The sequence below is a fragment of the Marmota marmota genome, unplaced genomic scaffold (assembly GCF_001458135.2).
Source record: "Marmota marmota marmota unplaced genomic scaffold, marMar, whole genome shotgun sequence".
Lineage (NCBI taxonomy): Eukaryota > Metazoa > Chordata > Mammalia > Rodentia > Sciuridae > Marmota > Marmota marmota.
In genome coordinates, this window is record NW_025999949.1 from 22,883,078 (window position 1) to 22,896,914 (window position 13,837).

Genomic DNA, 13,837 nt, shown 5'->3' on the forward strand with positions numbered 1-13,837 from the left:
GGCGCCGGCGTCCGGGGGTCGCGCGGGCGGGCGCGGTGTCCCGAGCGCAGCGCGTTTCCCCTGAGGGCTGTCCGTCCAGAGCTGCGCTCCACCCCTCACCTGTCTACGCTGTCCCAGTGACAGCGGCCATTCTCAGTGGCGTGACCTCTTAAGGACATCGGGTTGTGTCATTGATGACCTGAATTTGCCCCCTTAGCTCCAAAGCCAATATAGTATCGCAGGGGAAACGGTGGGACGTGGATCGGCCCCCCGAACCCTTGAGTCCTTGCTAAATTCCTGGATAGAAATACCCGTTTTAATAGCCCCCGCCCCCCGTTTTGCCTTCAGGTATAGGATTTTTTCTTCCCACTGAAACACTGGGAATGTCTGTGATTTAGGTCACTTCCCCTTATATAACCGGCTCTAGATGCCGAGTGTGTTTGGGAACGTCCACAACAGTGGAGGCACTCTTGGAGGAGTGTTTGCATTTCGGGATTAAGCCCAGCGCTGCTCCCCACTCTCCTCCGCGGTGTCTGCTCTGCTTCGCAGTATCGCAGTATCACATGGGCTTCCAGGAGGTGGGCCTCTCAATCCTGCTCTACTGTTTCCTGGTTGTACCTTGGGAAAGCTTCTTTATACCTTTCAACTTATCTGTGAAACCATCTTTAAGATTTTTTTTTAAAGATTAAAATATGTGGGGCTATTTATACACCTCAGGCTATTTTGAGAATGACAAGAGAACCATGCAGATTATTTATTTCACTATCTGGCACATGACAAGCAGCAGCTGGATAAAAATCATACTGGTTTTTTGTTCGTTTGTTTTTAATATGTGTACCTTTGGAGATTCTTCATTTTAGGCTCTTTGGTATTATTTACACCCTGAAATGAATCCAAGTCCATAGATAACTGCCTTCCGGTGGTAGACCACATTCTCTTATCCCTTAAAGTGGTCAGGGGGTGTAGTTGGCTCCAGAAGATGAAGGGTGGGCTGAAATGGACAGCATGATTATGATAGGTTAATAAACTAAGTGCAAACCTGGAAGAAGTCCCTGTTTTGTCTCCCTTTTATACTTAGAAGTGACGGGCTACAATTATTTCAGCTCTGCTTTGTTCTATTTTGTTGTTACTGATTTTATAAATCTTAACTTTCCATTGAAACTGACTTTCTTCCTTCTGTCAACCACCTGGTTATTCTTTTGAAACTAAACAAGTTGCTTTCTCTTCTTTAGCTGCTGCTTATGCCAGCATAGGGATTTCTTGGAGTCTTTATAAGTTACTATTGATGCCTTTTCTGCAAGAATATTTTGTTTTTTCAAATATTGGGGATGTAGCTCAAGCAGTAGCATGCTCGCCTGGCATGCGTGGGGCGCTGGGTTCGATCCTCAGCACCACATTAAAATAAAGATATTGTGTCCACTGAAAACTAAAAAAATAAATATTAAAAAATTCTCTCTCTTTCTCTCTCTCTCTCTCAAAAAAAAAAAGGTATTTCTATGAGTGGACATTGAGTACTAGTGTTCATGTCTATATTTGAAGCTTGACCTTCAGATTTTTAATGCAAAGGTAATAATAAATAGTATAAATTATGATAATTTAAAAATTATTTTCTTAGAATAGGTAAATCAGGTTTACTCTTATTTCTGAACACAGCCAATTTTCTTCAGTATGGTCTCAACAGAACATTCTGTGCCTACAATTGCTATGTTGTAATGGTTGGGAAGGAAGGAGGAATAAACTTAGAACAAGTGCCTCCAAATGTGACCCCTGTTTCCATCCACAGGGTTTCTGCTCCCTAACCTGGCTGTGATTATTGTGATGGAGCAAGGAAAGGAACTGTTGGTGGCAGAGTCTAAAGGTTTCACCAAGAGGGAAAATTTGAAAGTCCTCTTTTCAGGTGAGGGGTTGAGAAGATTGTCTGAATGGTTAGGCAGTTTGTTACAAGATGTGCTAGAGAGGGCTGGGGATGTGGCTCAAGCAGTAGTGCTCGCCTGGCATGCGTGTGGCCCGGGTTCGATCCTCAGCACCACATACAAACAAAGATGTTGTGTCCGCTGAAAACTAAAAAATAAATATTAAAAAAAAAGATTCTCTCTCCTCCCTCCCTCCCTCTCTCTCACTCTCTTTAAAAAAAAAAAAAAAGGTGTGCTAGAGACCCTGTGGACAGAACAAGGTGTTAGAATGAGACAACACTTACCTTGGATCTCTGCTCTGTCACTTATAAATTGTGTTAATTATTTTGGCCTCAGTTTTCTCATCTTTAAGGAAAAGATGATGAATGATAATCTGTATTTCACAAATATTTTAGGATTAATGAGATATCACATGGAAAGCTCCTGTTCTTAGTAAAGGTGGTTATTGTTATTTCTATATTTGCTCGTATTTTAACTAAGCTGTTGACAGGTTAGATGTTGTCAGATGGGATCCTGTACACTTTCACCCCTACTTAGATTCCCTTTTTTCTTTCACATCTTCTAGCATAAAGTTTAATGTGTTATGTTTAGATTGAGGTTCTCCTTGACAGTTGCTAACAGGTTCAATTGCTTCACTTGTGCCGTTAATTCTCCTGCTTCTGGTGAACACATAGAATAAAAGCTTGAAAACACTTTTTTTTTTAATATAAAATACTTGATGAGGTTTTACATTGTTTTTTTCTCTGTTTCACTACAATTCAGAATTTTCTAGTAGAGATCAGGAAATATGTTTAGAATATTTGTTTATTTTTGCAGGAGATGAAAGTAAGAATATTATGGGAACTGCTCAACACAATGCTCCTCAGGCAGAGAAACTCTGTCTTAAAGATAGAGTTTCAAAATGGCCTAAACATCATGGACCAGAGAATATTAAGAATGAGGATACAAAAGAAACACCATTAGCATGGTCCCAAGAAGATGAGATGTGTTGTCATGATTCCTATGAGAATGATGGCTTGTCACAGTGTTGGGAAAATTGTATAAGAAAAGCAGAAAAACCCAACCACCAGGAATGGGACCCAGAACAACATAACAGTGTCTCTGTACATCAGAATTCATCCTTGGGAGAGAAACCCTACAAATGTTTGGAATGTTGGAAAAGCTTCAGTAATAGTTCTCATTTGCGTACTCATCAGAGGACCCACTCCGGAGAAAAGCCTTATAAATGCTCTGAGTGTGAAAAATGCTTCTGTAATAGTTCTCACCTGATCCAGCATCTGAGAACACACACTGGGGAGAAGCCGTACCAGTGTGGAGAGTGTGGGAAAAGCTTCAGCAACACCTCCCATCTTATTATCCATGAGAGGATGCACACAGGGGAGAAACCCTACAAATGTCCCGAGTGTGGGAAGAGTTTCAGCAGCAGCTCTCACCTCATTCAGCACCACAGATCACACACAGGTGAGAAGCCATACGAGTGTCCCATCTGTGGAAAAGGCTTCAGCCACAGCTATGTCCTAATAGAACATCAGAGGACTCACACTGGAGAAAAGCCCTACAAGTGCCCCGACTGTGGAAAGAGCTTCAGTCAAAGTTCCAGTCTGATCCGCCACCAGCGGACACACACAGGTGAGAAGCCCTACAAATGTCCTGAATGTGGAAAAGGCTTTGGTTGTAATTCTACTCTAATTAAGCATCAGAGAATCCATACGGGAGAAAAACCCTATCCCTGTGCAGAATGTGGGAAGAATTTTAGTCGAAGCTCCAACCTTATAGCACACCAGAAAACGCACACAGGAGAGAAGTCCTGTGGAAATTCTGAATATGAGGAAAGTGTGCATCAGGACTGCAGTATGGTAGAGGACTGCAGAGTCCAGCCAGGAGAGAAGCCCTATAAATGCTGTGAATGTGGGAAGAGTTTTGGCCTTAGCTCCCACCTCATTAGACATCAGAGAACGCACACGGGGGAGAAGCCTTACAGGTGTTCTGAGTGCTGGAAGACTTTCAGTCAGAGTTCCACCCTGGTGATCCACCAGAGGACTCACACAGGAGAGAAACCTTATAAATGCCCCGACTGTGGAGAGTGCTTCAGTCAAAGCTTTAACCTCATCAGGCACCGAAGGACCCACATAGGAGAAAAACCTTACAAATGTCCCGACTGTGAGAAATGCTTCAGCAGAAGTGCCTATCTCAGTCAGCATCGGAAAATTCACATGGAAAAGTCTCTTGAGTCTCCTGAAGTGGGGGGTTTCCTTCATGAGTGGACGTGGAAAAGCTGTTCAGGGAAAATGGCCCTCCTCCCTTCATTTTCAGTCTCAAATTCATCTTCTACCTGAGTTCCACAGATGTTTCATGCTGTCCCCCCTTCCTCCACTGGACCATTACAAGGAAGGTATTTGGTGATAATTGTGCTCTAAAGTTTATTGGTGTGTTTCCCAAATGCCTGGAAAAAGTCAACCTCTCTGTTTAGAGGGAAAAACTGAGATCCACTGGCTACCTAATCTGTCCAGGGAGAGGCCACCAAGGACTGAGGAGGAACTTTTAAAATGTAAAGTGAGATAGGAATGGCTTCAGATGGAAATGGAGAGTAATCCTGGGAGTGAGCCAAAAGACCTGATGCTAGAATTGCCATTGAATCACCTCATTTCCTCTTGTCTTATTGAGTGTAGACAGCACATTATTTTTCTTAAGAGTTTACCCAGAAAAGTTCATTTTGAACAAATAATGCCATTACCTGGCTGTTTTTGGAGGTCTTAAGAAGAGATGTACTTTACCAAGTGCATTTTTATTTTCTAAAAATGAACTTGTATCTAGAACACTGTGTCCATTACCATAGCTTTTAGCCATATATGGCTACTTACACTTATGTTGATTAAATGAAATTTAAAATCCAATTCCTTAGTCAACTAGCTCCTTGAAAAGTGCTCAGTAGCCACATATGACTAGTGGCTGTTGTATGGAATATCATCATAGAAAGTTCTTTATTTCAAGATCATCATTCTAGAGAGACTCATAAGTCTTTCCTTTCAGGGTAGGAATGCACTCTGGGGTTTTGCTCTCCAATAGGAATTGAAATAGAATAAAAATGGGATAGTTTTGAAAGCACTGGGTCAAGAAAGTGGATATTCTAGTGACTCTGTGTTCTCATTTATGTTCCACCAACTGGGTTATCTAGTGATAAAACATCATTGTCTTGACTAAAGCCAGGATAGGAAGTAGGATCCTGAATTATTCTGTTTTTAAATTTTAGATGAATTTCTCTTCATGTTATTCCTAATTAGATCAGGAACTGGATTTTTTTTCTAATAATTAACACATTAATTCTGAGCCAGTGTCCAAGAATAGTTTGCCTTTGAACACTGATATTCTTTAGCTCCAAGACTGGCTGTTTTCTTGGGCCTCTTGACATACTTGGTCTGGGGATCTGATGATTGCCATCATCGGCTCTATAGGAATGATGCTTTGGGAGGTATTAGATATATCTTATTCCCCTCTCCCACTTTTTCCTACTAGTGTGAAAGGTAAATGTGTAGAAGTTCAGAATTCCTCTGAACTGCCCAGGATTGCATTTTATTGTGGGATTCAAAATATTATGAAGAATATGTCAAGATGGTATATTTGGAACGTGAAGTTAGACAGGACCGACTGTGGCTGCTGAAAAGGTCTGTAGCTGGCAGGTAATTGGTTTGTATGAGGATTTTTTTATCTTTCATGCTTGGGGCATACGTGTCCTTTAGTATTGTTATATGATTAAAAAAAGAAAAAAAGCTAATAAAGGAATTTTATATTTGGGGGTGATTTTATGCTTTCAGAAATTTTTTTTTATGTGACTCCCGCCTATGCATCTTTCCGCCTTTGTATGTTATATAGTAATGCCCAAGTTATCTTAAGTTGTAATATCTCAGGGCAAGTTTTGATAGTATTTTTTTTTTTTTTTGCCACAGAAAGCTGAGAGTTGAATTAATGATTGGTAATTAAATTATGGGTTTATTATCAAGGCTGAAATTTAGTATCAAGGCAGCAGCTATGAGGTTAATCACATGATCTATGGCAAGTGGCCACTCTGAGCCTCAGTTCCTTCATCTGTAAAATGAGGATAATGCCTCCCTTGCAAGGTTGGTATAAGAATTAAACAAATGTTTACAAAACTTCTGCCAGAGAGCTTAAAATAAAATGCGGTTAATATAAATATTAATGGTATTATTATTAATTGAAACAAATTTAAAAATGTCATCCACATGAAAAATAAAAGTAGCAATACAGCTCCAAACTTATCCTGCTTAGAGATTCTGTTTGATCCATCTCAGGAACCCAAAGGAACAAGGTATTAGAAAAGCATGAGATGATATGTGTTTTAAGTTTGTGGGCTGTCAAAAATACTTTTATTTACAACACTTGGTAAAAGCAGCTATAATAGAGGCAGGAAATGTTAACTGAAGTTTTTGTTGTTCATGAAACAAAGGATTTGGTTTAAAATACGAAAGATCAAAACAGCATGTTTGACAACAGGTAAATGTGTGTCCTCTCACCATCACCTGCACTATGTTTTATGACTGCCAACAAATGAAACATGTTACAAACTTGAGCTCTACAGGAATATAGACATTCACATTTTATATTGGTTAAGATGAACTCCATTATTAAAATAGTCTGGTGAGAATCCTTGTATCTGGATAGGAAATAAGGAAAATCGAAGAGAGATTTGTCCCTTGTGATGAAAAATATAACAAATTCAATCATATTTGATGTTTTTGCCTCAGTTTCACTAATCAGCTGATAGGTTCTTTGTTCAGCTCCATACAAAGTAAATATTCTGTATTCTGTATTTTTCTTGTTGGAACAAAGGATTCAGCAGCATATGAATAAAGAAATAAGAAATTTCTTATTCACAAATTATTTGTTTTATAGTATCTTTTTAATTAAATGCTGAGAGCCATTAGCCAAGTAGGTATGACAATTTCCTTGCCAGCGTACCCCATGTTGCTTAGTGGAAGGACTCGTGGAAATAGGACATTTTGCAGTGACATTGCAGTTAGGTGACCTTGCTCAAGGACCAGGGTGGATCCGGGATTAGGGTGTTCCCGGTTTAGGATAATCGGGTTTAGGGCGTTCCAGGTTTAAGATTATTCCTGCTGGGAATAGGGCGTATCCTGCTGCCTGAGTTCCCCTTGAGTTCTCACGGGGTTCAGACAGTATTTTTTGGGAGATAGAAGCCCAGTGGAGGTGGATTTGGGCAGAGAACGTGGATTTCCCCAGAACATGATTGTAGACGGCTGGTGTGAGTTCGGGAATAAAGAGTTGCTGTTTGAATCTACAAGCTGTGTGGTGGCTCGTGATTGTGTGCCCAGCCAGACTGCGGCAATTAAAGACATATTTTTCCTACTTAAAGAAGGGACTCATTGCTGGACATGGTGTTGCATGCCTGTAATCCTAGAGTCTTGGAAGGCTGAGGCAGGAGGATTGCAAGTTTGAGGCTAGCCTTGGCAACTCAGCAAGCCCCTAAGCAAATCTTAGCCAAGACCATGTCTCAAGCCAGGCGCAGTGGCTCACGCCTGTAATCCCAGTGGCTAGAGAGGTTGAGACAGGAAGATTGCAAGTTCAAAGCCAGCCTCAGCAAAAGTGAGGCGCTAAACAACTCAGTGAGACCCTGTGTCTAAATAAAATAACAAAATAGGGCTGGGGATGGCTCAGTGGTTGAATGTCCCTGAGTTCAATCCCCAGTACCCCCACCCCCTCAAAAAAAACCCTCTGTCTCAAAATACAAAATAAAAAGGACTGGGGTTATAGTGGTAGAGTGCCCATGGGCTCAATTCGAAAACAAACAAAAAACCGATATAAAAAATAAGGGGCTCCTTATTTTTCTCTTCCAGTGGAATAGGAACATCTATGTCAATGTGCATACTTACAGAAGAAACAGGAAGCACCCTTCCTAGCTGCTTACAGCCTTCCAGGTAAAAGCTTAAGCCTCTCCTAATACTGGAGGTAAAGGCTGGCTCTCAGCATCCCATGTCATCCAAGCTGGGCCTGTTACTGGTGTTAGAGGCCAGAGGCCTGACTTGGGGGCCGCAAAATGGACCAGATTTGGCCACCTACCACCTTAAAGAGTCCAGAGAAAGATGAATGGTAGTGAAGCAAACAAAGGAATTTGTTATATACTGTAGCCACACTAGGAAGAAATGGGGACCTGCATCCTAAGCCCTGTCTTCAGGGTACTGATCAGAGCTTCAGGATTGTATAGGGAAGAAAAAACAGTGGAACAGGGCAGGGAATATGCGTGACTGTGAGCAGTCTTGGTCCAACTGCAGTCTGGTTGATTGACTCAGGTCTGGTTCTGCTGGCACCAGGAAATCTTATTGCCCCCCTTTAAGGGGGAAATGTAGTTTCCTGAACCCTCCATCTTCAAATTTAATTATCTGGTCATCTGAGGAGCTAGAAATAACTATTGATTAAAGTAGGTTAGGTTTGCCCTAAAAAAGCAAGCTCTGCAGTTTGACACCATGCCTCACAGTCCATGGTTAGATACTGAGTGTGAAAGGACACTTGCAAAGTTCAAGGACCACCCCACACACCAGAATCCCACTCGAGAGATTTATTGTCAGACCATGGAGCAAACTGACAAGGCTGTCCCTCTAACAAGGAAAGCAGCAGCCTGTTGGCACTCACAGGGCAGCTTTATAGCCTACAGGAGGAATTTCACAAGCATGCTTTAGGGGTTATGTCATGGGCTGGGGTGGGCTCGACCCTTTAGCAGGCACACATTCTTATGGGAGGCTAAGCAGCATTGCCTCAAGATCTCTAGATAAAATGGCTCCTAAATCAAAACCTAGGAGTCCCTAGATAAAAATGGCTCCCAGCCTAAAATGGCGGATCTGATGCCAAAAATCACATGCTTATGGTTTTTATGCTAGTGTTCAAGAGTATGTGCTCCTACTAGAATGTACACCAAGTGCAGGGATAGATTCCATTTTGTAACCCAAAGGCTGACACGGAGCAGGAGCAGGGTGTTTATTGGTTTTGGTTGAGAAGTGCAAAGGATGAGGTTTCCTGGATCAGGTTGTGTAATCTTAACATTTCCTCAGGCTCCTTTCACACCTTTACTTGATCTGGCCCACAGAGCTGGGCTGATTTGGAAGTACAAGCAGCTGCCCTGAGAGGCTGTGCATGTATATTAACTCTGGAGGACTAAAATGTTCTCCATAGAACTTTGCACCCAGATTATGTAGGATAGGGTCAAAACCTGTTTCAAATTCAGATTTCAATCACTTACTGGCTCTCTCCTCTGTACTTTTCATTGTAGGATTTGGCAAGCTGTGAATGAGGTGAGGTTCCAGGCATGCCACAGATATTAAGGAAATTACTGTTTTCCTTCCTGTCCACACTCATTTACTCATAATTTTGTCAAGGGTAGGTAGGATTCAATTAAACAGAAATGTTTAATTGCGACTTGGGTTATTATTTTTTTAAGTGTCTAAAATAGAGAGAACATTTATCTCATGAGTTTGTTGGGAGGACCAGTGAGATAAGGTACTTGCTTAGCATTGCTGGTACCTAGTAATCGCTCAGTGTCAGTCATTACCATCATGAAGTGGACCTAGACCATTATGGGTTTTTGGATCATTTTGGAAAGAAACTTCAGAGACATGAGTGTCTCCTGAGACCACTGAAATCGGGCATCTTTTTGTTATTGTCTGCCCTAGGAACATGAAAAGACATAAATAGGAGTGTGTAGAAAGCCATTTGGGAAGCTAATATTGTAGCATAATCATTATTGCAATTTGGTAGTATTTGAGCAACTTCTGATTTTTCTGTTTATAAATTACCCTACCTACACTTCCCTATCCCTTCATTATTTTTAGTTTCTGTTGTTGTTCATTTTTATCTTTCTCTGGCTTTAACCTCTTCTGCCTCTTAAGTCCATATACTAACACAAATTTAGGTTTTTTTTTTTTTTTAAGTTATAGATGGACACATACCTTTATTTTATTTATTATTTTCTATGTGGTGCTGAGGATTGAACCCTGTGCCTCTGATGTGCTAAGCAAGTGCTCTACCACAAAGCTATAACCCCAGCCCCTCTACCCTTTATTTTATTTTCTTGCTTTTCCTCCCCTCCCATGACTTGGAATCAAGTCAAAGCTGGGTATGGTCCAAATGGCGCAGTTTAGTTACATATGGAAACGGGATGGTAGATGTATTAATACTTTTTTTTTAATTGCTATAAAATACCTGAGACTCAGTACTTAATGAAGAAAAGAGGTTTATTTGGCTTTTAGAGGCTGAAAGTCTATGATTGGGCAGAGCCATCTCTTTGGACTGTGAGGACCCCTGGCTGCATCACAACATGGTGGAAAAGTAGGAATGGAAATGCTACATGCATGTAGCTAATTGCATGGGATGGCCTTTCTTTGGAACAGCCCACTCTTGTGGGAATTCACCTTGAGACTAGCATCAGACTGTGCTGTGGATGATGCCTCCCATGACCTAACTACCTGGCACAAGGCCCCGCCTCTTAAAGGTCCCATCACTTTTACAATGCCACACCAAGAAAAAGCTTCCAAAGGACACGAATCTTTGGGAGACACACTCAAACCATATCTATACCATAGCACCTGGCAATTATGACCCAGTGGGCATGCAGCTACTTAGAAGCAGAGGAAGAGTGTGGGGGCCAAGACAGCATGCTTCTGGTCTAACATGGCTTGACTCTGGTCAAATCAGTAGATGTTCAAAGATTTGACAGACTGAGGGATGGAGTGGAAGCCTGGTTCAGGATTACCACAATTAATTTTGACCCATGCCGAGCCCTGAATAAATGGTAAGATTAAGAAAATACTAGTTGATGAGGCTGTTAGACACAGGTAGGAGATGTCCCCCCTTAACATGGCTCATTTGAAAATATGCAACAAAGTACAAATTAAGAAATACATAAAAGTATGAAGATCAAAATAAGAATGACTCATAGTCATTTTTTCCAGAGATCATTCACCATGAAAGTTCTGAGACTTTTCACAACAGTCTCTTTTCTAAGCATAGATATGCATAAATATAAAAAATAGGATCATATGGTATATATCTAGTATTGTCTTGATTTTTTCTAAATATTAGATCATTTGTCATTGAACTTGTTTAAAAATTATGAGTTTTAATGGCTTCACCATATTATACTAAACTGATGTGTCATACAATTTAATTGTCTTATTATTAGATGTTTATATTATTTCTCCTTGTTTGATATTAAAAATAACACTGCGAACAAGGACTTTTTGTTTGGTGTTTCATCTGTTTTGGTGTTATGGTTTTCTTTTTCTTTTTTTTTTTTGGTACTGGGGATCGAACCCACTGAGATACATCCCCAAACCTCTTTTTTTCTTTAATATTTAGAGACAGGGTCTCACTGAGTGGCTGAGGGCCTTGCTTAGTTGCTTGAGGCTGGCTTTGAACTCATGATCCTCCTGCCTCGGCCTCTCAAGCAGTTGAGATTACAGGCATGCATTGCTGCACTTTTGCTTTTTCAAACGGTACGTCTGATTATTTCTTTTGGATGAATTCCTAGAATTGTGATTACTGAATCAAAGGATATAAACTGTTTTAAAGGCAGCTTGCTTAATTGCTTTCCAGAAATGTTTATCCATTTAAACTACCCCAGTAAAATAATTTTATGAAACCCCTTTTCCTGGGGGAGGAGGAAAAAAATTAGTATGTTAATAAATGACATTATTATAATTCAAGGCCAATATATTAATATGATAAAAATTTTTAAGGCAGTTTTTAAATAATCTTTTTCTGGTGGTCACCCCACCCCATCCCATTGGCTGAGACTCACCTTGGGTTGGTCATTTTAAGAACTACTTACGCTTTTCCTTGTTCTGCACTAGACAAAATCACAACTGATGTCATGGCTTTAAAAACTAGGGAAATGAGACAATACTCAAAGCCTTGCAGTGTCAGGAGGAGGAATGGATGAAGAAGGGACCGGGTAGTTCAATATACATTGCCACCTGATGTAGAAGATCAAGTGCATCCCAAAGCTAGGACAGTGAGTTTAATTCAGGTTTGGCAGATGATGAGTACCTTTAGTTTTAAAAATTCATGTATAGGGAAAAAAATGGGGACTTATAGAAAGATACAAAATTAGACTGCTCAGAAGAGTAGAACCCTCTTCCCAATTACACTGCCATCAATAGGGGAAAAACCTGTGTTGTCGACTGCTTGCCTAAGTGTTGTACTAAGGGGAAAAAAACCATACTGTGGGAAAGAGGAAAAGAAAACAGGTGTGATCACTGACTTTGACAGAGATTATACTGGTTACTCCTACTATTAAACATTGCCCTCAAAGTAATTCCCTCTGATAGATCCTCCTTGATCCTTGGTTTAGTTGACAGCCTCCCTCTAGAGCAATATCTGCTTTTGATTTTTCCCTTTTGTTCTTTCCTTTTTTTTGACACATGACATTTTTAATTACTGGCTGTCTACTGTTTTCACATTTAACTTGAAACTCCAAAGTGACAGGTACTGTATCAGCATTGTGCTTTGCTTTATTCCCAGTACCATCGGAGCACAGTGCCTGACACAAAGCAGATACTGGATGCATATTTATTACATAGAGTTGGACTGATGGACACTCTAATGAGGTCTTGTTGAGCAATTCTGAAGGAAACAAAATGAAAACAAAGTTCAAATTAATATAACTGGCTCTATCACTTGTACTTAGAATTTGCAAAAGATTATAACTGCTGAAGCATTTTGAATTTTTTAAATGATGAGTTAAAAATTGTTGGATGTGGTGAATGGTAAAGTTTTGAGAACTTTGATCTAATGTATAATGTATTAAAAGTAAAACCAGTAAAAAAAGAAATGGATTTTTTTACTACTAAAAAAGGGAAGACTGGGCTGGGGATGTGGCTCAAGCGGTAGCGTGCTCGCCTGGCATGTGTGCGGCCTGGGTTCGATCCTCAGCACCACATACAAACAAAGATGTTGTGTCCGCCGAAAACTAAAAAATAAATATTAAAAAATTCTCTCTCTCTCTATCTTTAAAAAAAAAAGGGAAGATTGTATTTAACATTGAAAAATGCTTACCATGTAACAAATACTGATATATAGTTGTGAATAAGACATGGTTTTCCTTAAGTTAAATCCTTTGAAAAAGCTATATGTAAATAGAAAATTATGATAACAATTTGGTTACTGCTTTCAACAAAGAGTAGAGTTATGAAAACTTGAAGAAAAGATGGTGATTAATCTAAGTCTTAAAAAATGGATAGTTGAAGAAAGGGGCAAGTCTTTACTTCCCAGCATTGAGAATGACACTTAAGAAGGCACAAATTGGGGCCTGGTGTGCCAAAATAGGACAACAGAGATGTCTAAGCAAGGGAATAAAAATATCAGATGTGTGTGTGTTTTTTTTTTTAGTTGTAGTGGAACACAATACATTTATCTATGTATCTATCTATCTATTTATTTATTTATATGTGGTGCTGAGGATTGAACCCAGGGCCTTGCACATGCTAGTGCTGAACCATGTGTGCTTTTGTTTAAGATAACTAGGTCTTTGTGTGGGGATTAAGAAAAGTCACACATCCTTGGGTTCCTCAGCTAGGTTTCCTGGGTTTGGCTTCAGACTCTTCCTCCCTACCAGTTACCCACTGGTGGGTCCATCACTTTCCTTGTCTGCAAAATGGAGCTGAAAAATATTACATACCTGATAGTGTTGCCAGGAGAACATGAGCTAGAATATGAAAATTAGGTAGAATATTGTCTGTAGATAAACATTAGCTTTTATCATGATTACAGAAGTATTTCTAATGAACCTACTCTATAGCATTATTATCTTTGCCAATAAGTGACTGATTTTATGTCTTATTTCATTTTCACTTCAGGCCTAAGTGACAGATTTCTGGTTTTCAGTAAATGAGCCATGCCAAGATTCAAAAATATTTAAGCAA

At 40.0% G+C, this 13,837-nt stretch overlaps 1 protein-coding gene across 2 annotated transcripts; it reads left to right on the forward strand.

The window, feature by feature from the left end:
- The first annotated feature begins 6 nt into the window (after positions 1-6).
- On the forward strand, positions 7-5,690 carry Znf572 (zinc finger protein 572). 2 transcript variants are annotated; one of them, XM_015486460.2, is made up of 3 exons: positions 7-557; positions 1,763-1,876; positions 2,709-5,690. In XM_015486460.2, the coding sequence occupies exons 2-3, from the start codon at positions 1,798-1,800 to the stop codon at positions 4,226-4,228; spliced, it is 1,599 nt and encodes a 532-aa protein (XP_015341946.1). In that variant the 5' UTR covers positions 7-557; positions 1,763-1,797; the 3' UTR covers positions 4,229-5,690. The 2 variants fall into 2 exon arrangements, with proteins under 2 accessions (XP_015341946.1, XP_048658066.1); XM_048802109.1 differs by lacking the exon at positions 1,763-1,876.
- Positions 5,691-13,837: the final 8,147 nt, after the last annotated feature.

What these genes read in the sequence shown, in the direction of transcription:
- Znf572 (XM_015486460.2), top strand. Translation starts at nt 1,798, where the DNA reads ATGGAGCAAGGAAAGGAACTGTTGGTGGCAGAGTCTAAAGGTTTCACC. An exon ending in TTTGAAAGTCCTCTTTTCAG is followed by an intron (nt 1,877 to 2,708) that starts GTGAGGGGTTGA and finishes TTATTTTTGCAG; the next exon opens with GAGATGAAAGTAAGAATATT.